The sequence below is a fragment of the Gallinula chloropus genome (genome assembly GCF_964237585.1).
Source record: "Gallinula chloropus genome assembly, chromosome: 21".
NCBI classification, from domain to species: domain Eukaryota; kingdom Metazoa; phylum Chordata; class Aves; order Gruiformes; family Rallidae; genus Gallinula; species Gallinula chloropus.
In genome coordinates, this window is record NC_140106.1 from 10190073 (window position 1) to 10216919 (window position 26847).

At 66.2% G+C, this 26847-nt stretch overlaps 1 protein-coding gene across 1 annotated transcript; it reads left to right on the top strand.

Moving 5' to 3' along the window:
• On the top strand, positions 1-26626 carry CAMK2B (calcium/calmodulin dependent protein kinase II beta; the record flags this gene model as incomplete). Its single annotated transcript, XM_084274011.1, has 21 exons — positions 1-65; positions 3496-3590; positions 7183-7242; positions 8111-8165; positions 8281-8346; positions 10548-10620; positions 11140-11242; positions 12660-12743; positions 13420-13514; positions 13707-13829; positions 13918-14001; positions 15523-15565; positions 16174-16248; positions 18104-18144; positions 18235-18306; positions 19869-19913; positions 20289-20337; positions 23554-23629; positions 23750-23844; positions 24892-25126; positions 26493-26626. The coding sequence occupies 20 exons, from the start codon at positions 1-3 to the stop codon at positions 25122-25124; spliced, it is 1632 nt and encodes a 543-aa protein (XP_084130137.1). The 3' UTR covers positions 25125-25126; positions 26493-26626.
• Between the last annotated feature and the right edge of the window lie 221 nt (positions 26627-26847).

The window sequence follows — 26847 nt, forward strand, 5'->3', positions numbered from 1 at the left end:
ATGGCCACCACCGTGCCCTGCACCCGCTTCACCGACGAGTACCAGCTCTACGAGGAGATCGGCAAGTAAGGGCACCGGCACCGGCACCGGCACCGGCACCGGCTCCGGCACCGGCCGCGGGGGGAACGGGGCGGGGGGGGGGTTGGGGGGGGTGGGGGGGGGCGGAGGGCGCTGCCCGGGGCTCCGGCCGCCGCTCGGTGCAGACGTGACGCATCCCACACACCCCCCACACTCCTTCCCACCCCCCCTACCCCCCACCCCCCCCGCGGGATGGGGCACCCGGGACCGGCCCCCCCACTCCCCCCCCCCCCCCCCCCGCCTCTCCTCCCCCACCCACCCCCACCCACCCCGCCTGGGACCGGCCCTGCCCAGCCCCCCCCCCCACCCCCCCTCCTCACAACCCCCCCCCCTCTCCCGTTCTGCCCTCCCCCCGGTACTGGCCCTGCCCCCCCCCCCCCATGCAACCCCCCTTATACAGCCCGGGCCTGGCCGGTACCTGCCCCCCCCCCCCCCCCCCCGCTCCCCCCTGGTCTCTGCTGCAGGGACCCCCGGGCCTTACAGCCCCCCCACCGGCCTTACAGCCCCCCCTCGGCCTGGACCCCCCAGCTCCCCCCCATCCCCATGGACCCCCTAGTCCCTCCGGCCCCCTTGTTCCCCAAGGACCCTCCCTCATCCTACAGACCCCCATCCTTACAGACCCCTCCCCACTCTGTCCTGACCCCCTCCCCAATCACCCCAGACCCCCCCAGGTCCCCTCCAGTCCCCGATCACCCACCCCTACAGACCCCCCCCCCAGTCCTTATAGCTGCCCTTGACCCCATGGATCGCCCATCCCTATGGACCCCCCCCCCATCCCTCCTGACTCCCCCAGCCCTCATAGATCCCCCAGCACTCCCAATCCTGCCCCTGGCTCCCACAGACCCCCCAGTCCATATAGCCCCCCCCTTGCTCCTATAGGCCCCCCCATCCTCACAGACCACCCCCTCATCTCTTCATATTCCCTGGTCCTTATAAACCTCCATCCCTCCAGACCCCCCCCCCAAAGCTCCTACCGACACCCCCCCAGGCATTACAGCCCGGATGGTCCTTATAGACCCCCCAGCACCCCCAGACCCCCCCAGTCCTGGCAGACAACTGCCCCCCCCCAAGCCCCTGTAGCCCCCCCGGTCCCTACAGACATCCCCATCCTACAGACCGTCCTTGAGTCATTACAGGCACCTGCTCCTCTTAGACCCCCCCCCATCCTTCAGGCCCCCCCAGCCCCCCACCCCCACAGATTCACAAATCTCTCCAGCCCCCCCCCCCCCATCTGTATCATCCCTCTGGCCCTTATAAATCCCCCTCATGCTCCAGCCCCCCCCAGCCCCCATTAGACCCCTTTGGGCCTTATATAACTCCCCAAATCCACTCCCCCCCCCTTCACCCCTTTCCCCCCCCCCCCAGGTTCCCCCCCTTCCCAACACCCCTTGTCCTTAAAGGTTCCCAGGTCCCTCCTGCCCCCCCTCCCCGGTCCTTCTGCCCCCCCCCCGTGCCCCCCCCCCCGTGTCCCTGACCCTCCCTGGGGTGTGTGTGGGGGGGGAGATGCAGAGGAGCTTGGTTTGGGGGGGTGGGGGGTGTCATTTACCCCCCAAGACCGGGGGGGGGGGGGGTTAGATCCTTCCCCAACCTGCGTGTAGGGGTGTTAGAGGGGGTTAAAACTGAGGGGGGTGGGGGGGGTGGAATGTGGGGAGGTGGGATCAGGCGTTGTTAGGGGAGGGGGGATGTCCCCCATAATGGGGGGACATTTTTCAGGGGGACCCGTGGTCCTTTTGGGGGTGCCGGGGGGAGACGACGTGCTGCCATCAGGAGCCGTTCCCTCACCCTCCCTAAAATCCAGCCCATCCTGGTTGCCATGGCAACGTGGTTCCCCCCCCCCCCCGCCTTCCATCCCCATCCCTCCATGTCACCCACCAGCCACTGCGCGTGTCACCCGTCGTGTGTCCCCCCCCCAACCCCTCGGGATTGTCGGGGGCATCTGCCCCCAGCCGTGGGGAAACTGAGGCACGGGAGGGGTTGGGGGGGGGGGGCATGGCCGTGGTCCCACCCGCAGGAGCTGCCACCCGCCCTGTCCCCGTCCCTGGGGCCGCGTGGGGAGGGGACAGGAGGGATGAGGGGTGCCAGAGCTGGGGGATGACCCTGTCCCCTGGCAGGGTCGGGGTCCCCACCGTCCTGCGGGGCTCTGGGTGTCCCGGGCCCCGGCGCGGGGCAGGGGACGGCCCAGCCCCCATCCTGCCCGGCCCCACGTGTCCCCGGCGGGACCCTCGGCTGTGCCGTGTCCCCAGACACCGTGGGGACCTGTGCCCTGCCAGGGGCCCCTCTGGGCCCCCCCACGTGCTGCCCAGCCGCCCCACCCGCCCCCCCCCCGGCGTGGGTGCTGCTGCCGGGGCACCCTGGGGACTCGGGCCGGGATCTTGGTCCTTGGAGGGGGAGAGGTGGCGGCGCTTGGAGGGGCTGCGGGTGCTGCTGCCCGGCACGGGCACAGCCACACTGTCCCCATCTGTCCCTGGGGAGCTGCTGGCTCTGTGTGCCCCCCCCCGTGCTGGCAGCTGGGCCCCGGGTCCCCATCATCCTCATCCCCATCATCCTCATCCCCAGCATCCCCATCCCCAGCATCCCCAGTATCCCTATCCCCAGCATCCTCATCCCCAGCATTCCCATCCACAGCATCTCCAGTATCCCCAGCCCCATCCCCATCATCCCCATCTCCAGCATCCCCAGCATCCCCATCCCCATCATTCCCATCCCCAGCATCTCCATCCCCAGTATCCCCATCCCCAGCATCCCATCCCCAGCATCCCCAGTATCCCCATCCCCAGCATCCCCAGTATCCCCATCCCCATCCCCAGTATCCCCATCCCCAGCATCCCCAGCATCCCCATCCCCAGCATCCCCATCCCCATCCACAGCATCCCCATCTACAGCATCCCCATCCCCAGCATCCCCATCCCCATCATCCCCATCTCCAGCATCCCCAGTATCCCCATCCCCAGCATCCCCAGTATCCCCAGCATCCCCATCCCCAGCATCCCCATCCCCATCCCCAGCATCCCCATCCCCAGCATCCCCATCCCCAGCATCCCCATCCCCACCGCCACCATGGCCACCGCCGCCATCCGGGCCACCCGCCGTCCCCATGGCAACGGGCTGCCGGGTGCCGGATCCTTCCCATGACCCCCCCCCGTGATGCTGGCCACCAGCCCCCCCACTACACACCCACCCCGCTGAGCCCACCCCCCCCTCCAGGCACCCCCTGCACCCCCCACCCTCAGCCCCCCACCATGGCCAGGGCAGGGGCTCAGCAGCAGCATTGGGGGTGTCCCCCCCACCCAGTATTGGGGTTCACCCCCGGGGTGCTGAGTCACGAGCAGCACAGCCCCCGGCCGCAGGGTGCTGAGTCACGGGTGGGAGCCCACCCAGGGGCCGGTTTGGGGGTGCTGAGCCTCTCCCCCTCCCCAGGGGGGCTTTCTCGGTGGTCCGGCGCTGCGTCAAGCTCTGCACCGGCCATGAGTACGCTGCCAAGATCATCAACACCAAAAAGCTCTCTGCCAGAGGTACGACCCCCCCAAACCTCCCCCGGGCACCCATGGGGTGGGGGTGCCCCCAGGGACCCCCCCCAGCCCGCACACCCTGTGCTGACACCCGTGACACCCGCAGTACCTGGTGCTGCTGGTGGCAAAGGGACCCAGCTCGGGGGGTGCTCAGTGGGGGGTCTGGTGTCCCCCTACCCCGGGCTGCCCCTCGGGGTCCCCAGGGCCCTGTGGTGTCCCCGAGGGGGTGTGAGCAGCGTGTGTGTCTGTCTGTGTGTGCACGTGTGTGAGGTGTCCATGGCAGTGTGTGTGTGTGTGTGTGTGTGTGTGTGTGTCTGTGTGTCTGTGTGTCTGTGTGTGTGTGTGTGCACATGTGAGCAGTGTGTGAGGTGTACATGGCAGGGTGTGTGTGTGTGTGAGTGTCTGTGTGTCTGTGTGTCTGTGTGTGTGTGTGTGCACATGTGAGCAGTGTGTGAGGTGTACATGGCAGGGTGTGTGTGTGTGTGAGTGTCTGTGTGTGTGTGCACACGTGTGAGCAGTGTGTGAGGTGTACATGGCAGGGTGGGTGTGTGTGTGTGTTTGCACACGCGTGTGTTGTCATGGGCTGTACACACACGTGTGTGTTGGTGGCAGTGGGTGTGTGCACACACCTGAGAGGGGGTGAAGGGGTGTGTGTGTGTGTGTACACGTGTGTGTTGGTGGCAGTGTGTGTGTGTGCACACACCTGAGAGGGGGTGAAGGGGGGTGTGTGTGTGTGTGCAGGTGTGGGGGGTGGGGGTGTGTGCAGTGGGTGTGGGTGTTGCACACGCATGCACTGCCTGTGTGGAGGCACGTGGGGGTGTGCTGTGTGTACACCTGTGTGTGCCTGTAGCTCGGCTGTGGGGGGGATGTGTGCAGGTGTGAGCAGGGTGTTTGTTCATCACACATCTAGTGTGCAGAGTGTGTGTGTGTGTGTGTGTGTGTACACGTGTGAGCAGTGTGTGAAGTGTCCATGGCAGAGTGTGTGTGTGTGTGTGTGTGTGTGTGTGTGTGTGCGCCTTCCCCGCCCAGCTCAGCCTCTCCCTGCTCACACCTGCCCTCCCCAACCCCCAGACCCCCCCAACCCCCAGACCTCCCCAGGCAGGAGCACAGCACCAGCCTGTGCACACACATACAGCCACACACAGGTACACACACCAGGTGTGTACATGCACAGGTACACCTGCACACACAGCTACACACACCACATGTGTGTACACACATAGGTACACCTGCACACACAGCTACACACACCACATGTGTGTACACACACAGGTAGACCTGCACACACAGGTACACACGCCCCACACACAGGTACACACACAGGTACACCACACACAGGTACACACACCCCATGTGTGTACACACACAGGTACACCTGCACACACAGGTACACACACCCCATGCATGTATACACAGAGGTACACCTGCACACACAGGTACATACACACCCCACACACAGGTACACACACAGGTACACCTGCACACACAGGTACACACACACCCCATGCATGTATACACACAGGTACACACACCCCATGTGTGTACACACGCAGGTACACCTGCACGCACAGGTACACACACACCCCATGCATGTACACACACAGGTACACACACCCCATGTGTGTACACACACAGGTACACCTGCACACACACACACCCCACACACAGGTACACACACAGGTACACCTGCACACACAGGTACACACACTCCATGCATGTACACACAGAGGTACACCTGCACACGCAGGTATACACACCCCATGCGTGTACACACACAGGTACACACACCCCACATGTGTACACACACAGGTACACACACACCATGTGTGTACACACACAGGTACACCTGCACACGCAGGTACACACACCCCACACACAGGTACACACACAGGTACACACCCCCCATGTGTGTACACACACAGCTACACCTGCACACACAGTTACACCCCCCACACACACAGGTACACACACCCCACGTGTGTACACACACAGGTACACACACCCCCCACACAGGTACACACACAGGTACACACACCCATGTGTGTACACACACAGGTACACACACCCCCCACACAGGTACACACACAGGTACACACACCCATGTGTGTACACACACAGGTACACACACCCCCCACACAGGTACACACACAGGTACACACACCCATGTGTGTACACACACAGGTACACACACACCCCACACAGGTACACACACAGGTACACACACCCATGTGTGTACACACACAGGTACACACACACCCCACACAGGTACACCTGCACACACAGGTACCGCCACAGACACGGCTCCATCCCCGTGGGGGGGTTAGGTGTGTGCACGTGTGTACAGTCACACACACACACACACACACACCCTGGCACACAGGCAGCTGCCCACAGGCTGGACACACGGATGGCCGCACAGCCGCACACACGCCTGCTGCCACACACAGGCCCCGCAGCACACACGTCCAGGCACAGCTACACCTGTGTGTGCAACTACACGTCCTCCCCTGGCACGGACAACCACCCGCACCCGGCCACACGTGTGTGCAAGCACACGCCTGCACACCACCCCCCACACGTGCACACCCCCTGTACACTCACAGCCCTGCAGCTGGCGTGTGTGTGTGTGTGTGTGTGTGTGTGCTCACACCCACAAGCCTGCACACCCAGACACCCCACCACACGTGTGTGCGCTGGGACACGCGTGTGCAGCCCCCCCAGCACCCCCAACACCCCCCACCCCGTGCAGGCCTGTGACCCCTGAACACACACCCCCCCCATGCAGGTCTGTGCCCCCCCCCAGCACCCCCAACACACACCCCCCCCATGCAGGCCTGTGCCCCCCTGGCACCCCCAACACACACACCCCCCATGCAGGCCTGTGCCCCCCTGGCACCCCCAACACACCCCCCCACCTCGTGCAGGCCTGTGCCCCCCTAGCATCCCCCCTCAAACCCTCCCCCTGGTGCAGGTCTGTGCCCCCCAGCACCCCCTCACACCCCCCCTGTGCAGGCCTGTGCCCCCCACCAGCACCCCCAACACACACACACACACCCGTGCAGGCCTGTGCCCCCACAACACCCCCCTCCCCCTGTGCAGGTCTGTGCCCCCCTGGCACCCCCTTACACCCCCCCCCGTGCAGGCCTGTGCCCCCCCTCACACCCCCTCACACCCCCCCCCGTGCAGGCCTGTGCCCCCCCTCACACCCCCTCACACCCCCCCCCGTGCAGGCCTGTGCCCCCCCTCACACCCCCTCACACCCCCCCCCGTGCAGGCCTGTGCCCCCCCTGGCACCCCCCCAACACATACCCCCCCGTGCAGGCCTGTGCCCCCCCAGCACCCCCCCCTCAAACCCTCCCCCTGGTGCAGGCCTGTGCCCCCCCAGCACCCCCTCACACCCCCCCCCATGCAGGCCTGTGCCCCCCTGGCACCCCCCCAACACACCCCCCCATGCAGGCCTGTGCCCCCCCCGCCTGTGCCCCCCCACGTGTGCACACCCACCCACACCTGCAGCTCCCTCGGCCGGGGCTGGGCCAGGGCTGGGTGCCCGGGGTGGGGGTGTGGGTGGGGGTCCCGGCTGAGCCCTTGTCCCCAGACCACCAGAAGCTGGAGCGGGAGGCCCGCATCTGCCGGCTGCTGAAGCACTCCAACATCGGTGAGTGGGCTGGGGGGGCTGGGGGGACACCCTGGGTTGGGGAGGGGGTGGTTCTGGTGGGGGTCTGCCCGAGGGGGGACGCTGCCGTGACGTGCTGGGGTCCCACCCGCCCCGGGACACGCTGGGTGCGGGCCTGAGGCCTGGGGTGTACGGCACACGGGGGCTGAGGCTGAGCCTGTCCCCACCCCGTCCTGCCCCCCCATCCTTCCCCGGTCCCCACAACCTCCCCTGCCCCCCCCCATCCTTCCCCTGTCCCCCCCAACCCCATCCTGCCCCCCATCCTTCCCCTCTCCCCACAACCTCCCCTGCCCCCCCATCCCTCCCCTGTCCCCCAACCCCATCCTGCACCCCCCAACCTCCCCTGCCCCCCCATGCCTCCCCTGTCCCCCTAACCCCATCCTGTCCCCCCATCCTTCCCCTGTCGCCCCAACCCCATCCTGCACCCCATCCCTCCCCTGCCCCCCCATCCTTCCCCTGTCCCCCCAACCCCATCCTGCCCCCCATCCTTCCCCTGCCCCCCAACCTCCCCTGACCCCCTCATCTTTCCCGTCTCCCCAACCTCCCTTGTCCCCCCATCCCTCCCCTGTCCCCCTAACCCCATCCTGCCCCCCATCCCTCCCCTGTCCCCCCAACCTCCCCTGACCCCTCATCCTTCCCCTGTCCCCCCAACCTCCCCTGACCCCCATCCCTCCCCTGTCCCCCCAACCCCATCCTGCCCCCCATCCCTCCCCTGCCCCCCCAACCCCATCCTGCCCCCCCATCCTTCCCCTGTCCCCCCAACCCCATCCTGCCCACCTGACCCCCCCAATCCCTCCTGCCCACCTGACCCCCCCAATCCCTCCCCTGTCCCCCCGTCCTGTCCCCGCAGTGCGGCTCCATGACAGCATCTCAGAGGAGGGGTTCCATTACCTCGTCTTCGACCTGTGAGTGCAGCTTGGGGGGGGGATCCAGGGGGCGTGAGGGGGTCCTGAGGGGTGTGGGGGGGTCCTGAGGGGTGTGGGGGGCCCCAGGCTGACGCGGTGCCCGGCTGTGTTGCAGGGTGACCGGGGGTGAGCTCTTTGAGGACATCGTGGCACGGGAGTACTACAGCGAAGCCGATGCCAGGTGAGCCCCCACGGACCCCCCCCCCAAAACACAACCCCCTCCAAAGCCCCCCCAGCCCTCCCAGTGCCCCCCCATTCCTTGGGGGCTGCAGGGATGGGGCAGCTCCAGTAAGGCAGGTGGGGGGGCACCCAGCAGGTGAGGGGGTGTTGTTCCCCCCCCACCCCCCCCCCCCCGGCTCCATCCTGCTGCCGGGTGCTCAGTGGGGTCCCCCCACGTCCCACCCAACCTCTCCCTCCCCCTCCCCCCCCCCCATGCTCCCCCACTCCCTGCCACTGAGCCCTGGCGCTTTCATGACATGTGCTGGGGGGAGGGGGCTGGTGGCGGGGCGGGGGCCCCCAGGGCCCCCCCGCCGTGCCGGTGCCGAGCCCCCAGCGCCCTGTGTGCCCGCCGTGTGCCCGTCCCCGTGGTCTCTGGGCTTTCACAACATTGTTTCTCCCCCTCTCTCGTTCCCCCCCATCTCCACCCCCCCGTCCCCATCCCACCCCCCCGTGCCCCTCCCCCCCGTCCGTTCCCCATCCCACCACCCCCCATCCCATCCCATCCCATCCCCCCCCCGTCCTCCCTCCTCCGTGTCCCATCATGCGTCGCTCGGGCTCTGTGCGTGTCCGTGTGTCTGTCCGTCTGTCCCACCGCTGCCTCTCCGCTCGCTGCCTCCCCCCCACCCCCAATTCCGGCACCCCCTTCCCTGTGTTTTGCCTCCTGCACCCCCACACCCTCCCCCCCCCTCACCTGCCCCCATCCCGCTCCCTCCTGCCCCCCATCCCACCCCACACCTTCTCCCCCATCCCGCCCCCCACCTACCCCCCATCCCACTCCCTCCTGCCCCGCCATCCTACCCCCCACCTTCCCCCCCATCCCACCCCCCACCTACCCCCCATCCTACTCCCACCTACCCCCCATCCCGCTCCCTCCTTCCCCCATCCCAACCCCACCTACCCCCCCTCCCACTCCCACCTACCCCCCATCCCGCTCCCTCCTTCCCCCATCCCACCCCCCACCTTCCCCCCCATCCCACCCCCCACCTTCCCCCCATCCCGCTCCCTCCTTCCCCCCATCCCACCCCACACCATCCCCCCATCCCACCCCCCACCTACCCCCCATCCTACTCCCACCTACCCCCCATCCCGCTCCCTCCTTCCCCCATCCCACCCCCCACCTTCACCCCCCATCCCGCTCCCACCTTCTCCCCATCCCACCCCCCACCTTCCCCCCATCCCGCTCCCACCTTCTCCCCATCCCACTCCCTCCTTCCCCCATCCCACCCCCCACCTTCCCCCCCATCCCTCTCCCTCCTGCCCCACCTCCTGCTCCCTCTCCTGCCCCCCTTTCCCCTGTGCCCCCCGCCCCGCCCGCCCCCCGTTTTGTTTTGCAGTCACTGTGTCCATGAGCTATTAGCACGCGTTTCTCCCACCCATCACTTTGCCCCTGTGCAGAGGGAGCCGCAGGTCAGTATAACGGGGGGGGGGGCCGGGGGGGCCATGCCCCCCGCGCTGCCCCCGCCCACCCGCCGGAGCATCCCGCTTCCCGGCCCCCCCGCTCCCCTCACCAGAACCCCACTTTTGGGGCTCTCTCCTCACTCCTTTTTCTGACCCCTCCCTCCCTTTTTTTTTGCATCCCCCCACCTTGCAGGGAGGTTGCCCCCCCCTCCCCCACCTCCCCATGCCCCAGCTCCCCCAGCCGGGCAGAGAGAGCCCCCCCACCCCCCCCATTCACCCCCATTTCAGCCTCTCATCCCCCCGCTCCTTCCCTCTCTTGTCTTGTCTCCATCCGCCCACCCCGCACCCCCCTGTATCCGCCCCCCCCCCCGTGCGTCCTGTCTGGGGGACCCCGGCATCTGGGCAGCAGCAGGGCTGGGGGGGGGTCCCCACGGCGGGGGAGGGGGGGGGGGGGCACAGCAGCACCATTAGGGTGGCCCCCGTGGCTCCATGCAAAGATGGGGACCCCCCCCCAACAGGCACCCCTCTCCCTCAGCGACCCCCCCCAGGGGTGACAACCCCCCCCGGGTAGAAACAGGGGTGGGGGTGCCAAGCCCTGCACCCCCCCCCCCATATACGAGACCACCACTTGTTTTCACAGTGCCCCCCACGGGTGCTGGCAGTGGGGAAGGGGGGGGCAGTTTGGGGGTGTCCCCAGGAGGGGGGTATGGGAGGTGGCGGGGGGGCGGTGTGGCCCTGACCCCCCCTCCCGGTGTCTGCCCGCAGCCACTGCATCCAGCAGATCCTGGAGGCCGTGCTCCACTGCCACCAAATGGGGGTCGTCCACAGGGACCTCAAGGTGAGTGACCCCCCCCCCAGACCCCGTCCATCTGTCCCTCTGTCCGTCTGTCCCTCCCTCTGCACAGGGTGGTTCTCCCCACACCCAGGTTTTGGGGTCTGTGGGTGCTGACAGCTTTGGGGGGGGGGGTATCCTGACTTGGTGGGTCCCCAAACCCCTGGGGGTGGGGGGGGAGGGTGTCACTGAGCTCCCCCTGGGGCTGGGGGCTCCCCAATGCACTGAGGGTCCCTGGTGGCATCTCCCCTTTCCAGTGGGGTGTGTGTGGGGGGGTCAGTGTCACACTCACTCCTGGGGGAGTTGGGTCTTCACTGTGCCCCCCCCATGCCCCCCTCAGTGTGGGGGGGGGGGGCTGTGCACAGGCTGGGTGGGGTGTGGGGATGGGGTCAGGCTGAGGGAGGGGCTCAAATTGGGAGATGGGGTGGGGGGGGGAGTGTGAGCAGGGGGACACGGGGTGACGCCGGGCTGGGGCTGTGCCCCCCCCTGGACCCCCCCCCGGTGCTGCCCTCACTCTACCCGCAGCCCGAGAACCTGCTCCTGGCCAGCAAGTGCAAAGGGGCAGCGGTGAAGCTGGCCGACTTCGGCCTCGCCATCGAGGTGCAGGGCGACCAGCAGGCCTGGTTCGGTGAGCGCCGCCCCGCCCCGCGCCCGACGGGGCCCACCATGGCCCAACGGGTCCCAACACGGCCCAACGGGGCGCACCACAGCCCAACGGGTCCCAACACGGCCCAACAGGTCCCAACACGGCCCAACAGGTCCCACCACAGCCCAACAGGTCCCACCACAGCCCGACAGGTCCCACCACGGCCCAACGGGTCCCACCACAGCCCGACGGGTCCCACCACGGCCCAACGGGTCCCACCACAGCCCAACATGTCCCACCATGGCCCAACGGGTCCCAACACGGCCCAACATGTCCCAACACGGCCCAACAGGTCCCACCACGGCCCAACGGGTCCCACCACAGCCCGACGGGTCCCACCACGGCCCAACGGGTCCCACCACAGCCCAACATGTCCCACCATGGCCCAACGGGTCCCAACACGGCCCAACATGTCCCAACACGGCCCAACAGGTCCCACCACGGCCCAACAGGTCCCACCACAGCCCAACGGGTCCCACCACAGCCTGATGGGTCCCACCATGGCCCCATGGGTCCCACCATGGCCTGATGGGTCCCACCACGGCCCAACGGGTCCCACCACGGCCCGACGGGTCCCAACACGGCCCAACATGTCCCAACACGGCCCAACAGGTCCCACCACAGCCCAACGGGTCCCACCACAGCCTGATGGGTCCCACCACGGCCCCATGGGTCCCACCATGGCCTGATGGGTCCCACCACGGCCCAACGGGTCCCACCACGGCCCGACGGGTCCCACCACAGCCCAACAGGTCCCACCACGGCCCAACGGGTCCCACCATGGCCCAACAGGTCCCACCACAGCCCAATGGGTCCCACCACGGCCCATCGGGTCCCACCATGGCCCAGCAGGTCCCACCACAGCCCAACATGTCCCACCATGGCCCAACGGGTCCCAACATGGCCCAACATGTCCCAACACGGCCCAACAGGTCCCACCACGGCCCAACAGGTCCCACCACAGCCCAACGGGTCCCACCACAGCCTGATGGGTCCCACCACGGCCCAACATGTCCCACCATGGCCCAACGGGTCCCACCACGGCCCGAGGCATCCTGCCACATCCCACCTCGTCCCGTCACAGCCCATCATGTCCCACTGCATCCCCCCATGTCCCACCACTCCCCACCACATCCCAGCACATCACACAATGTCCCACCAGGTCCCCCCGTGCCACCACTGCCCTGCCCAGCGCATGCAGTCCCGTGCCCAGCACACCCCTGCCCAGTGCACTGCCCCGCGTGTGCCTGCCCCATTCCCAGCACGTCCCTGCCCCATGTCCCCGTGTCCCTGCCCCGTCCCCCGTGTCCCTGCCCCGTGCCCCTGTGTCCCTGCCCCATCCCCCGTGTCCCTGCCCCGTGCCCCGCGCCCGCCGCAGCTCAGCGCCGTCTCCCCGCAGGCTTCGCGGGCACGCCTGGCTACCTCTCCCCCGAAGTCCTGCGCAAAGAGGCCTACGGCAAACCCGTGGACATCTGGGCATGTGGTAAGAGCCTGGCCCTGGCTAGGTCCCAGCCTGAGCCCCTTCCCAGCCCCTTCCTGATCCTTCCTGGCTCCATCCCATCCCCATCTCCATCTCCATCCCCATCCCCATCCCATCTCCATCCCCATCCCCATCCCATCCCCATCCCCATCTCCATCCCCATCCCCATCCCCATCCCCATCCCCATCCCCATCCCCATCCCCATCCCCATCCCCATCTCCATCCCCATCCCCATTCCCATCCCCATCCCCATCTCCATTCCCATCCCCATCCCATCCCATCCCATCCCATCCCATCCCATCCCATCCCATCCCATCCCATCCCATCCCATCCCATCCCCATCCCATCCCCATCCCCATCCCATCCCCATCTCCATCCCCATCCCCATCCCCATCCCCATCCCCATCCCCATCCCATCCCATCCCAGCCCCATCCCCATCCCTGGCTCATCCTGATCCCCACCCCAGTTCCATGCTGGTCCCATCCCCATCCCCAGCCTCACCACACTCTCCCAGGTGGGTGGGTGCTGCTCCAGTGGACAGGACCGTGCCATCCCGGTGGCACCGGGCAGCCTGGCATGGTGGCAGGGGACAACCCTCCCTGGGGCAGGACTAGAGGGGGCCCCGGGCTGGCTGGGGGCCCCCGTCCCCCCACCCTGACCCCACTCTTCCTCTTCCAGGTGTCATCCTGTACATCTTGCTGGTGGGCTACCCACCGTTTTGGGATGAGGACCAGCACAAACTCTACCAACAGATCAAGGCCGGTGCCTACGACGTAAGTGGTACCCACCGCAGCCACCCCGTTAACCCTGGAACCTACTGAGGGCCACCACAGCTAACCGGGGCCCCTGGGCCACATCGCTGGTGCCTGGCTGGGGGCATTGGGGAGGAGGAGGGATGCAGGTGCCAAAGGGGCTGCCCCTCACCCCACTATGTCCTCTTGTGTGTCCCCCCTTCCCCCCCACAGTTCCCTTCACCTGAGTGGGACACGGTCACCCCCGAAGCGAAAAACCTCATCAACCAGATGCTGACCATCAACCCCGCCAAGCGCATCACAGCCCACGAGGCCCTCAAGCACCCGTGGGTCTGCGTAAGTGCCAGCGGCCCCGCGGTGCGCGTGGGGTCCCCCGCCGGGCCCCTGGCACTGACCACCCTCCTATTGTCACCCCCCCCCACAGCAACGCTCCACCGTGGCCTCCATGATGCACAGGCAGGAGACCGTAGAGTGTCTGAAAAAGTTCAACGCCCGGAGGAAGCTCAAGGTGAGGGGGGGTCCTGAGGGAGGGGTGTGGGCTGGATTGGGCCCCAGGGATTCCCCACCTGGCACAGCACCACCCTGCCCATCCCTGGGTGCTTCCCATGGGGCACAGCACCATCCTGCCCATCCCTGGGTGTTTCCCGTGGGGCACAGCACCACCCTGCCCATTCCCATCCCCGCGCGCTTCCCGTGGGGCACAGCACCACCCTGCCCATGCCCATCCCTGGGTGCTCCCCATGGGGCACAGCACCACCCTGTCCATGCCCATCCCTGGGTGCTCCCCATGGGGCACAGCACCACCCTGCCCATGCCCATCCCTGGGTGCTCCCCATGGGGCACAGCACCACCCTGTCCATGCCCATCCCTGGGTGCTCCCCATGGGGCACAGCACCACCCTGCCCATGCCCATCCCCGCGTGCTTCCCGTGGGGCACAGCACCACCCTGCCCATGCCCATCCCTGGGTGCTCCCCATGGGGCACAGCACCACCCTGCCCATGCCCATCCCTGGGTGCTCCCCATGGGGCACAGCACCATCCTGCCCATGCCCATCCCTGGGTGCTTCCCGTGGGGCTCAGCACCACCCTGCCCATGCCCAGTGCCATACGGTCCCATCCTGGCCGTGCCCAGTGTGGCATCATCCTGTTCCCAGCACCCTGTGGTCCCACCCTGCCATGCCCAGTGTTTCCCTGCCCGGCACAGTCCCATCCCAGCACGTCCCAGTTCTCTCCCACCGGGCACAGCACCGTCCCAGCAATGCTATGGGCCCATCCTGGCCATGCCTGGTGTGACATGGTCCTGTGCCCACCATGCTGTGGTCCCATCCTGACCACGCCAGGGCCCTGTGCCAGCAGTGCCAGCGGTACCCAGCAGTGCCAGTGGTGCCCAGTGGTACCCAGCAGTGCCCAGCAATGCTAGCAGTGCCCAGCGGTGCCGGTGATGCCCGGCAGTGCCAGAGGTGCCCAGCAGTGCCCAGCAGTGCCCAGTGGTGCCCAGTAGTGCCCAGCGGTGCCCAGTGGTACCCAGTGGTACCCAACGGTGCACAGCGGTGCTCAGCAGTGCCCAGTGGTGCCCAGTGGTACCCCTTGTTACCCAGTGATGCCAGTGGTACCCAGTGGTGCCCAGTGGTGCCAGAGGTGCCCAGTGGTGCCCAGCAGTGCCAGTGGTACCCCATGGTACCCAGCAGTGCCAGTGGTGCCCAGTGGTGCCCAGAAGTGGCAGAGGTGCCCAGAGGTGCCCAGTGGTGCCCAGTGGTACCCCTTGTTACCCAGTGATGCCTGCGGTGCCCAGTGGTACCCAGTGGTGCCAGAGGTGCCCAGTGGTGCCCAGCAGTGCCAGTGGTACCCCATGGTGCCCAGCAGTGCCAGAGGTGCCCAGCAGTGCCAGAGGTGCCCGGTGGTGCCCAGTGGTGCCCAGCAGTGCCAGAGGTGCCCAGTGGTCCCCAGTAGTGCCCAGTGATACCCCACGGTACCCAGCAGTGCCAGCCCCATCCCACCACAGCCTCCCCCCTTGCTCCATCCCTTGCAGGGCGCCATCCTCACCACCATGCTGGCCACCAGGAACTTCTCAGGTAAGGGGGGGCTCCCGCTGCCCGGGGGGGCCGGGGGGGCCGCAGCCCCCCCACCCGCAGCCCCCACCGAGGCCGGTGTCCCCCTCCCCTTTCTCTCTGTCGCTGTCTTTCTCTCTTTACCCCCTCCCAACCCCCCCAAACCCTTCCCCCACCCCCCCCACCCCCCCATTTTTTCCCTGTCGCCGAGGACGGGGGGGGCCGTGCGTTCCCCCCCACACAGCAGCAGGTAGTGCCCGCTCCCCGTGTGTGTGTGTGTGTGTGTGTGTGTGTGTGTTTGTGTGTGTGTGTCTGACACCCCCCACCCCCCACCCCATCGGTGCTGCCGGATGGAGGAGGAGGGGGGGGGGGGTCGTGGGGAGGGGGCGGTGCTGAAAACAAGGGGTGGGAAGGATGGAGCCGCGCCCCCCACCCCACCCCAGGCCTGAGGCCGCGGTGATGGGCGCGCCCAGGAGGTTTTATCCTAGGGTGGAGGGGGGGGGGATGATGGAAAGGTGGGGGGTCCCGGTTGCAGCACCCACCCCCTCCCTCCCCCCCCGCAGCACCCCCCCCCATCCTAACAGGAGCTCCGCTCCCTTCTCTCTCTCTCTCCCGCTCCGCGCTGCCCGCAGTGGGCAGACAGACCACCGCTCCTCCGACCATGTCGGCGGCCGCCGCCGGGGCCCCCCTGGGGCTGGTGGAACAAGGTAGACGCGTCCGAAAAGGGCCCCCCCCCGCCCCCCCCCCCCCAGCCCCTTCCTCACCCCCCCTCCACACCCCCCTTCCCGGCCCCGCTTGGTTTCTGTGTGTGTCCCTCTGCCCGGATCCTTCCTCCCCATCCTCTTCTTCCTCTTTCCCCCCACCCCCAACAGGTTTCGGGTGCCCTCCTCAGAAATCGGAGCGCATGCATGGCCCCCCCCGCAATGCCCCCCCCTCCCCCCCCTCCCCTGCACACACCCCCCCCCCCGCACGCCCCTCCCCAGCCTCTCCCCCTCCCCACGGGGACCGAGAGATGCCACTGCCCCCCCCCCCCCTCCTCCCCGCCCCCACCCCCGGGCTGTCATGCCCCCGGTGGGGGGGGGGGCGTGTCTGCAGCACCCTCCCCACAGCGCTTCCCCCCCCTCACCCCCCCATCCCAGGGGGCTGCTTGGGTGCTTGTGCCCTGCTATGGGCCAGTGGTCCCTGGGGTGGGAGGGGGACAACACACTGTGGTAGCACCCCAAAGGGACCCCCCCCTTTGGTTGGGATTGGGGGGGGGGGGTGTGTGTACAATTTTAGGGTGCCCCCCCCCCCGCATTGCTCCCACCCCCCCCACACACAGGGGGGGACCACACCAGTGCATGAGGGGGGGTCAACCAGACCGCATGCCCCGTGTGCCCCCCCGTGTCCCCCCCTGTGTCCTCCCCGCCAGCTCAGACCCCCTGCATGCCCCCCCCTTCCCCCGCATGGCCCCCCCGCATGCCCCCCCCCCGACCCCGCACGGCTTCCCAAGCGCTGCAGCCAGTGTTCGTGGCGCCGCGGAACACTCGGCGGGTCTTAAACCGTGTCCCCACCCCCTGAGGGCTACAGCTGCCCCACCCCCCCCGTGGGGGTTCCACCCCCCCCCCCGGGACCCCAAATTCGGCTCTGGTTTAAACCCTCACCCCCCAGCGCCCGCCTGCTTTCGGAGGAGGGACCGGGACCCTTGGGGACACCCCACAGGGACCCCCCCCCCGTGGGGACATGGCTCCACAGGGAGGGGGGGGGTGCAGGGGTGTCCCCTTTCCCCACCCCCCACCCCCACCCCCCCACCCATTGGGTGCTGCTCCACGCCACCCTGCCCTCACCAGCCTTGTCACATCACAGCCAACCTCACCCCCCCCGCCCCCGCCACGATGCCAGTGGTGGTGTGGGGGGGGGGGTCCCAAGCTTGGAGGAGTGCCCAGGATGCTCAAGGTGACACCCCCTCCCATTCCCCCCCCTGCCACTTGTGCCCCCCCCTCCACCACCCTGGCCAGAGCTCGAGACAGCGGTGACAGACAGACAGACAGACAGACAGACCCCCCCTCCGTCCTCGTCTCCCGCCAGGGTGACAGCGGGGGGGGGCACAGGGGGCCAGCCCCCCCCCCCCGAACTCAACTCATCCTTGTTTTGTTTTTGTTTTTATGTTTTTCCCTTCCCCCCCCCCCCCCCATCCCCTTTTCTCTCTGCCCCCCCCCTTCCTCTCTCTCTCTCGCTTTCCTCTCTGCATTTCTCCAAGGTAAGCCAGCTCTGCCCCCCGCCATGGGGGCCACCAGGATGGGGACCCCCCCCCCCAAACAACTCGTGTGTGTGTGTGTGTGTGTCCCCAGGTTGGGCACACTCCCAGGATGGGGGACACCCCCCCCCCCCCAGCACATTATACACCCCCAGACACCAGGGTGCTGGGTGCTGCTGGTACCTGGAGGGGGGGGGAAACATCAGGGTGGGGGGGCTCAGGGGAGATTGGGGAGGATGTGGGGGGGGGATACGTGGTGTTCCTTGTCCCCAAGGGAGGGGACAGCTGCTGACACTCTCTCTTCCTTCCCCCTTCCCCCCCCACAGCAGCTAAGAGCTTACTGAACAAGAAGGCAGACGGCGTGAAGGTGAGGGGCAGCGGGGGGGGGGGCACGGGGGGGGCTGCCCCCCCCATCCCCTGTCGCTGAGCTCCCCTCTTCCCACCCCCCCCTCCCCAGCCACAGACCAACAGCACCAAAGGCAGCGCCGGCGTCACCAGCCCCAAAGGGACACTCCCGCCCGCCGCGCTGGTAGGTGCCCCCCCCACACCCCCTGCACCCCCCCCCGGAGCCATCCCACCCCCCCCATCCCATCCCATCCCATCCCATCCCATCCCACCCATCGCCATGCCCACCCCCCCCCCCCCCCAACCCTCGTCCGGCTGTCTGTCCGTCAGTCCCTGCTGTCACTGGGGATGGGGAGGGGTGTCATGGGGAGGGGGTGGGTGGGGGGCTCAGGGTACAGGCTGGGGGTGCCCGGTGACGTGGATGACAAGGTGGGTGCAGGATGCAGGCTGGGGGTGCCCCTGCCACAGCACGATGGGCACAGGATGCGGACCGGGTGCTGTGCCGCACCGTACGATGAGGTGGGTGCAGGATGCGGCCAGGGGTGCTGCACTGGGCAGGTGAGGAGGGTGCAGGATGTGGACCAGGGATGCTGTGCTGAACAGATGAGATGGGTGCAGGATGGGTGCCTGGTGCTGTGCCCCACCAGATGAGGTGGGTGCAGGATGCAGGCCAGGGTGCTGTGCCCCACCAGATGAGGTGGGTGCAGGCTGTGGACCAGGGATGCTGTACCAAACAGATGAGATGGGTGCAGGATGGGTGCCTGGTGCTGTGCCCCACAGATGAGGTGGGTGCAGGCTGTGGACCAGGGATGCTGTACCACACAGATGAGGTGGGTGCAGGATGCAGCCAGGTGCTGGGCAGGTGAGGAGGGTGCAGGATGTGGACCATGGGTGCTGTGCCATACAGATGAGGTGGGTGCAGGATGCAGCCAGGTGCTGTGCTGCATCGTATGATGAGGTGGGTGCTGGGTACAGGCTGGGGATGCTGTGCCACACCAGACAGATGAGGTGGGTGCAGGATGCGGATGGGGTGCTGTGCCATACAGATGAGGTGGGTGCTGGATACAGACCAGGGGTGCTGTGCCATACAATGAGTTGGGTGCAGGATGTGTGCCAGGGATGCTGGGCCACACTGTACAGATGAGGTGGGTGCAGGATGTGGCCAGGGTGCTGAGCCACACAGGTGAGGTGGATGCAGGATGGGTGCTGAACTGCACAGGTGAGGTGGGCGCAGGATGGGTGCTGAGCCGCACAGGTGAGGTGGGTGCAGGATGGGTGCTGAGCCGCACAGGACCGGCCGCGGGCTGGCAGGGTGAGTGCAGCAGCAGCAGCAGCAGCAGCAGCAGCAGCAGCAGCGGGGGCTGCGCAGCCGGCGCAGAGCGCAGGATGCCGGTTTGGGGGGGGGGGTCACCGCTGCCCTCCACGGCCCCCCCTGGACTGTCCGCGGGGTCCCGCTGCCACCCCCTTTCCCCCCCCTTTCCCCCCCCCTCCGTCTCTCTGTTAATTAAACCATTTGGCTTTCGCTGGACTAATGACTCTCTGCTTCTCTCCCCCCCTCTCTGCCCCTCCCCGAATCCGGTCTGGGTCTCTCTTCGCCCCCGTCCGCGTGCCGCTCGCTCCGTCGTCCCCGTCCCCCTCCCAAACCTCCTCCGTTGTCCCCCCCCTCTCTTTGGGCTCTTGCTTCAACCCCCCCCCACCTCCTCGCCCCCCCCCCCCCCGCCTCTGTCTCTCTCCCTTCTCCCATAGGAGCCTCAAACTACCGTAATTCATAACCCCGCGGACGGCGTCAAGGTATTGCTGCCCCCGTCCCCTCGCGCCCCCATCCCCATCCCTGCCCGGGGGGGGGGGGCCGCTGGGCACCCCGCTTTCCGCCTCCATCCTTCCCTCCCCCCCCCCCCCCCCAACTCCCAGCATCAGCCATGGCGCGGGGCGGGGAGGGGGCTGACGTGGTGCTGGAGCGGCCGAAGAGCGTCCGGGACGCGGTGACGACGGGGGTTCCGTCCTTCGGCGCCGGGGGGTTCCTGCCGAGCCCCGGCCGGGTTCGTTCCCTGTCCCCCCTTCTGCTGTGCCTGGCTGGGACACAGTCTGACCCATCTGTCTGTCTGTCTGTCTGTCTGTCTGTCTGTGTCTCTCCCCCCACCCCGCACGGCCGCGTCCCGCTGGCAGGAGTCGTCCGACAGCACCAACACCACCATCGAGGACGAGGACACGAAAGGTGACGGGGCTGGGGCATGGGGTGGGGGGGGGGGTGCAAGGCTGGCGCTGGGATGCACTGGAATGGAGCTGGGATGCGCTGGGACGGAGCTGGGATGCATTGGAATGGCACTGGGATGCACTGGAATGGAGCTGGGATGCACTGGAACAAAGCTGGGATGCACTGGGACAGAGCTGGGATGCACTGGGATGGAGTTGGGTTGCACTGGGATGGAGCTGGGATGCATTGGAACAGCACTGGGATGTACTGGGATGTACTGGGATGGAGCTGGGATGCACTGGAACAGAGCTGGGATGCATTGGAACAGAACTGGGATGCATTGGAATGGCACTGGGGTGTACTGGGATGGAGATGGGATGCACTGGAATGGCACTGGGATGTACCGGGATGGAGCTGGGATGCACCGGGATGGAGCTGGGATGCACTGGGATGGAGCTGGGATGCGTTGGAATGGCACTGGGATGCACTGGGTGGGGCTGGAATGGCATCAGGGGGCATTGGGCTGCACCAGGATGGCACTGGGAGGATGCTGGAATGCACTGGGCTGAAGCTAGGGTGGCACCAGGATACATTGGGGCATACTGGGGTGGCACTGGGATGCACTGGAATGGCACCATGATTGCACTGGGGTGGCACTGGGATGCACTGGGGTGGCACTGGGGTCCACCAGGATGGCATTAGGATGCCCTGGAATGGGGCTAGGATGCACTGGGACGGACTGGGATGTACTGGAGTGGCACCAGGATGTGTTGGGGTGCACCAGGATAGCACTGGGATGGCACTGGGGTGCACTGGGATGGAGCTGGGATGCACTGGGATGGCACTGGGGTGCACTGGGAGGCACTGGGCTGGTGCTGAGATGGCACCAGGATGCACTGGGATGTTCTGGAATGGAACTGGGATGCACTGGGACCCACAGTAACGGCAAACTGGGATGCCTGGGGATGGCACCAGGGTGTGTTGGGTGCACTGGGATGGACTGGGTTGCGCTGTACTGGCATGGGGAGACACTGGGATGGCTCTAGGATGCAGTGGAGTGAACTGGGACATACTGCAATGGCACGGGAGCAGACTGGGACAGCACTGGGATGCACTGGGATGCTGTGGAATGATGCTGGGGTACAGTGGGATGGTACCAAGACTGAGATAGAACTGGGATGTATTGGGGTGCACTGGAATGGCACTGAGACACAGTAAGTTGTCGGTGGGATGTCACTGGGATGTACTGGGACAGACTGGAGTGTAAGGATATGCTCTTTACCGGGATGGAGCTGGGCTGTGTTGGAATGCACTGGAGTGGCACTGGGATGAGTGGGATGGCAGTGAAGTGGCACTGGGATAGACTGGGGTGGCACTGAGGTGCACTGGCACACACTGGAATTCAACAGCATGACACTGGGATGCACTGGGGTGGAACTGGGGTGAACTGGAATGCACTGGGACATAGCAGGTTGGCACTGGGTTGGCCATGAAATGTACTGGTGTAAACTGGGATGTAGCAGGATGCCCAGGAATGGTACTGGAACAGTCTGGGATGTAACTGAGATGTACTGGGATGCACTGGAATGTACTGGGGTATCACTGGGATGCAGTAGGATTGCGCTGGGATGGAACTGGGGTGTACTGAGATGCACAGGACTGGTAGTGGGATGCACTGGGTTGTACTGGAGCAGCACTGGGTTGTACTGGAGCAGCACTGGGATGCACTGGCACACACTGGGGGTCACACTGGGATGAGCCATGATGCACTTGCATGGAACTGGGATCTAGTGTAATACACTGGGATGAACTGGGATGGCACTGAGACACGGTGGGGGTGGCACTGGGAGACACTGGTGTGGAACTGGGTGTGTTGGGATGCTCGGGAATGGTGCTGGGACATACTGGGACATGCAGAGGTAACACTGGGAGGCACTGGGACGTGCTGGGAGGGTGCAGGGCCCCAGCTGTGGGGCTGCTGGTACTGGTGTGGCACTGCCAGGGTGGGCAGCGTCCCTGTGTCCGTGCCTGTCGTCTGTCTGTCTGTCCCCAGGGTCCGTCTGGCCATCCCCATGGTCCATCCATCCGTCCCCATGGTCCGTCTGTCTGTCCATCCCCAAGGTCCATCCGTCCCCAAGGTCCATTTCTCTGTCCTCGTGGTCTGTCCATCTGTCCCCAGGGTCCGTGTGTCTGTCAGTCTGTCTGCCCCCATGGTCTGTCTGTCCATCCCCAAGGTCCATTCATCTATTCCCATGGTCCATCTGTTCCCAGGGTCCATGTGTCTGTCCTTGTGGTCCGTCAGTCTGTCTGTCCCCATGGTCTCTCTGTCCATCCCCAAGGTCCAGCCATCTGTCCCCATGATCCATCTCCCGGGTCCACGTGTCTGTCCTCATGGTCCATCCATCCATCCACCCATCCCTCCATCCATCCCTCCATCCCTCCATCCATCCATCCATCCATCCATCCATCCATCCATCCATCCATCCCTCCCTCCCTCCATCCATCCATCCCCCCTCCCTCCCTCCCTCCCTCCATCCACCCATCCATCCATCCCTCCATCCATCCCTCCATCCATCCATCCCTCTATCCATCCATCCATCCATCCATCCATCCATCCATCCATCCATCCCTCCATCCATCCCTCCCTCCATCCATCCATCCCTCCCTCCACCCATCCATCCATCACCCATCCCTCCATCCCTCCATCCATCCATCCATCCCTCTATCCACCCATCCATCCATCCCTCCATCCATCCCTCCATCCATCCATCCCTCTATCCATCCACCATCCATCCATCCATCCATCCATCCATCCATCCCTCCATCCATCCATCCCTCCCTCCATCCATCCATCCCTCCCTCCACCCATCCATCCATCACCCATCCCTCCATCCCTCCATCCATCCATCCCTCCCTCCATCCATCCATCCATCCCTCCATCCCTCCATCCATCCCTCCATCCATCCATCCATCCATCACCCATCCCTCCATCCCTCCATCCATCCATCCCTCCCTCCATCCATCCATCCATCCCTCCATCCCTCCATCCATCCCTCCATCCATCCCTCCATCCATCATCCATCCACCCATCCATCCCTCCATCCATCATCCCTCCCTCCCTCCCCCCATCCATCCATCCATCCATCTGTCCCCCGTGTCTGTCTGTCCCCCGCCCCGGTGTGTCCGTCCCGCCTGCCCCAGGGGCCGGGGGTGTGACGGGTGCCCCTGTGCCCGCAGCCCGCAAGCAGGAGATCATCAAGATCACGGAGCAGCTGATCGAGGCCGTCAACAACGGCGACTTCGAGGCCTACGCGTGAGTGGGGGGCCAGGGGGGCGGCCGGGGGGCCCTGGGGGGGTCCTGGGGGTCCGGGGGGAGTCTGGGGGGGGACGGGGGAGTTCTAGGGGGGCCGCTGCTGCTCACGCTGCCTTGCAGGAAGATCTGTGACCCGGGGCTCACCTCCTTCGAGCCCGAGGCCCTGGGCAACCTGGTGGAGGGGATGGACTTCCACCGCTTCTACTTCGAGAACCGTGAGTGTCCTGCTGGAGCCCCGCTGGATCCCTGCCCACCCCCTGCCCATCCCCTGCCACCCCCTGCCCATGCCCTGCTCATCCCCTGCCCATCCCCTGCCGATTCACAGCCCTCTCCCTACCCATTCCCTGCTGCTCCCTGTCCATTCCCTGCCTGTCTCCTGCCCACCCCCTGATCACTCCCAGCCCTCTCCCTGCCCACACCCTGCCCATTCCCAGCCTGCTCTCTCCCCATTCCCAGTCCATTCCCTGCCCTCTCCCTTCCCACCCCCTGCCCATTCCCAACCCTCTCCCTACCCGCTCCCTGTCCATTCCCTGCCTGTCCCCTGCTCACCCCTGCCCATTCCCAACCCATTCCCTACCCACCCCCTGCCAATTCCTTGCCCATTCCCTACCCACTCCGTCTGCTCCCTGTCCATTCCCCTGCCCACCCCCCTGTTCACCCCCAGCCCATTCCCTGTCCATTCCCAACTCATTCCCTGCCCATTCCCCACCGCTCCCTGTCCATTCCCTGCCTGTCTCCTGCCCACCCCCTGCCGATTCCTTGCCCATTCCCTGTCTGCTCCCTGCCCACCCCTTGCCCACTCTCTGCCCATTCCCAACCCCCTCCCAGTCCATTCCCTGCCTGTCCCCTGCCCATTCCCAACCCATTCCCAGCCCTCTCCCTGCCCACGCCCTGCTCACCCCAGCCCATTCCCTGCCCATTCCCAACCCATTCCCTGTCCATTCCCTTCCTGTCCCCTGCTCACCCCCAGCCCATTCCCAACCCATTCCCCGCCCATTCCCAACCCACCCCCTGCCGATTCCTTGCCCATTCCCTGTCTACTCCCTGTCCATTCCCTGCCCACCTCCTGCTCACCCCCAGCCCATTCCCAACCCATTCCCCACCCTCTCCCTACCCATTCCCTGTCTGCTCCCTGTCCATTCCCCGCCCGTCCCCTCCTCACCCCCAGCCCATTCCCAACCCATTCCCCACCCTCTCCCAGCCCACCCCCTGCCTTCCCCCCCCCTCCCTAAAGCCGACCCCCCCTCATCCCCTCCCCTCAGTGCTGTCCAAGAACAACAAGCCGATCCACACGACCATCCTGAACCCCCACGTCCACGTCATCGGGGAGGACGCCGCCTGCATCGCCTACATCCGCCTCACCCAGTACATCGACGCGCAGGGCCGGCCCCGCACCAGCCAGTCCGAGGAGACCCGCGTCTGGCACCGCCGCGACGGCAAGTGGCAGAACGTCCACTTCCACGGCTCGGGGGCCCCCGTCGCCCCGCTCCAGTGAAGGTCGGTGTGAGGGAGGGGGGACACGGGGAGGGGAAGGGGGGGGTTTTGGGGGGGATGGGTGGTACTGGGGTGTCCCGGTTATGGGGTTGTGACACCAGCACAGCACAGCATGGGGGGGTTCCCAGCACCTCCCAGCAGTGGAAGCGGCTTCAGGAGGGGGATTTGCCCCTTAGAGCACCAGCATTCCTTAGGGATCAGGGATTTGCCCCTCAGGGCACCAGCATTCCTTAGGGATTGGGGATTTCCCCTCAGAGCACCAACATCCTTAGGGATCAGGGATTTGCCCCTCAGGACACCAGCATCCTTAGGGATCAGGGATTTGCCCCTCAAGGCACCAGCATCCTTAGGGATTGGGGATTTGCCCCCTCAGGGCACCAGCATCCTTAGGGATCAGGGATTTGCTCCTCAGAGCACCAGCATCCTTAGGGATCGGGGATTTGCCCCTTAGAGCACCAGCATCCTTAGGGATCAGGGATTTGCCTCTCAGGGCACCAGCATCCTTAGGGATCGGGGATTTGCCCCTCAGGACACCAGCATTCCTTAGGGATCAGGGATTTGCCTCTCAGGGCACCAGCATCCTTAGGGATCAGGGATTTGCCCCTTAGAGCACCAGCATTCCTTAGGGATCAGGGATTTGCCCCTCAGGGCACCAGCATTCCTTAGGGATCAGGGATTTGCCCCTTAGAGCACCAGCATTCTTAGGGATTGGGGATTTGCCCCTCAGAGCACCAGGATCCTTAGGGATCGGGGATTTGCCCCTCAGGACACCAGCATCCTTAGGGATCGGGGATTTACCCCTCAAGGCAGCAGCATTCCTTAGGGATCGGGGATTTGCCCCTCAGAGCACCAGCATCCTTAGGGATCAGGGATTTGCCTCTCAGAGCACCAGCATTCCTTTGGGATCAGGGATTTGCCTCTCAAGGCACCAGCATCCTTAGGGATCGGGGATTTACCCCTCAGGGCACCAGCATCCTTAGGGATCAGGGATTTGGGGTGCTTCCACGTCTCCCAGACTGAGGGAACACGGGGACAGAGATTCCTCCCAGCCCAGGAGGGGGGGGGGGGGTTGAGGACGGGGTTGATGGGGGATTTAGGGGTGGGGTGTTGGTGGCAAACACCACGTGCCAGCCCAGCCAGCCCAGCCCCATCCTCCCCTCCCCACCCCAGCCGGTTTTCCCAGCCCTGGGGACCAGCAGCTGTGTTATCCCAGCTCCAACCCCAAACCACCCCCCTGGGACCTCCAGAGCCTCCCAAGCCCCTCACACACAGCGTCTGGATCCCGAATTTGTTTGGGGGGGGGGATTAAGGGGGGGTACTGGGGTGCCCCGGTCGTGGCTCACAGCAGGGGGGGGTCCCCATCCCGCAGAGCTCGCGGTGGCTGTCCTGGTTCCAGCCCGACGGAGACGGCGATGGGAGCCGAGCCGGCAGCCGGAGCTGCGGCCCCCCCCCTCCCCCAAGCACGCGTCCGCATGCCTGTCCCCCCCCCCACCCCACACCCCATCCCCTAACCCCCCTCCCCAGCCCCTGCTCCTCCTTTCCCCCCCCCCCAGCCCCCCTTTCCAGTGCCTGTGTTTGCAGAAAACAAAAAGACAAAAAAAAAAGCCAAACTGATGCCAACGACAAGAAAAAAAGGCAAAAAAAACCCAAAAAGGGGAAAAAAAAAACCCCACCCCCCCACCCTGACCCCCACCCACCCACCCCACCTCAGCCACAGGCAGGGA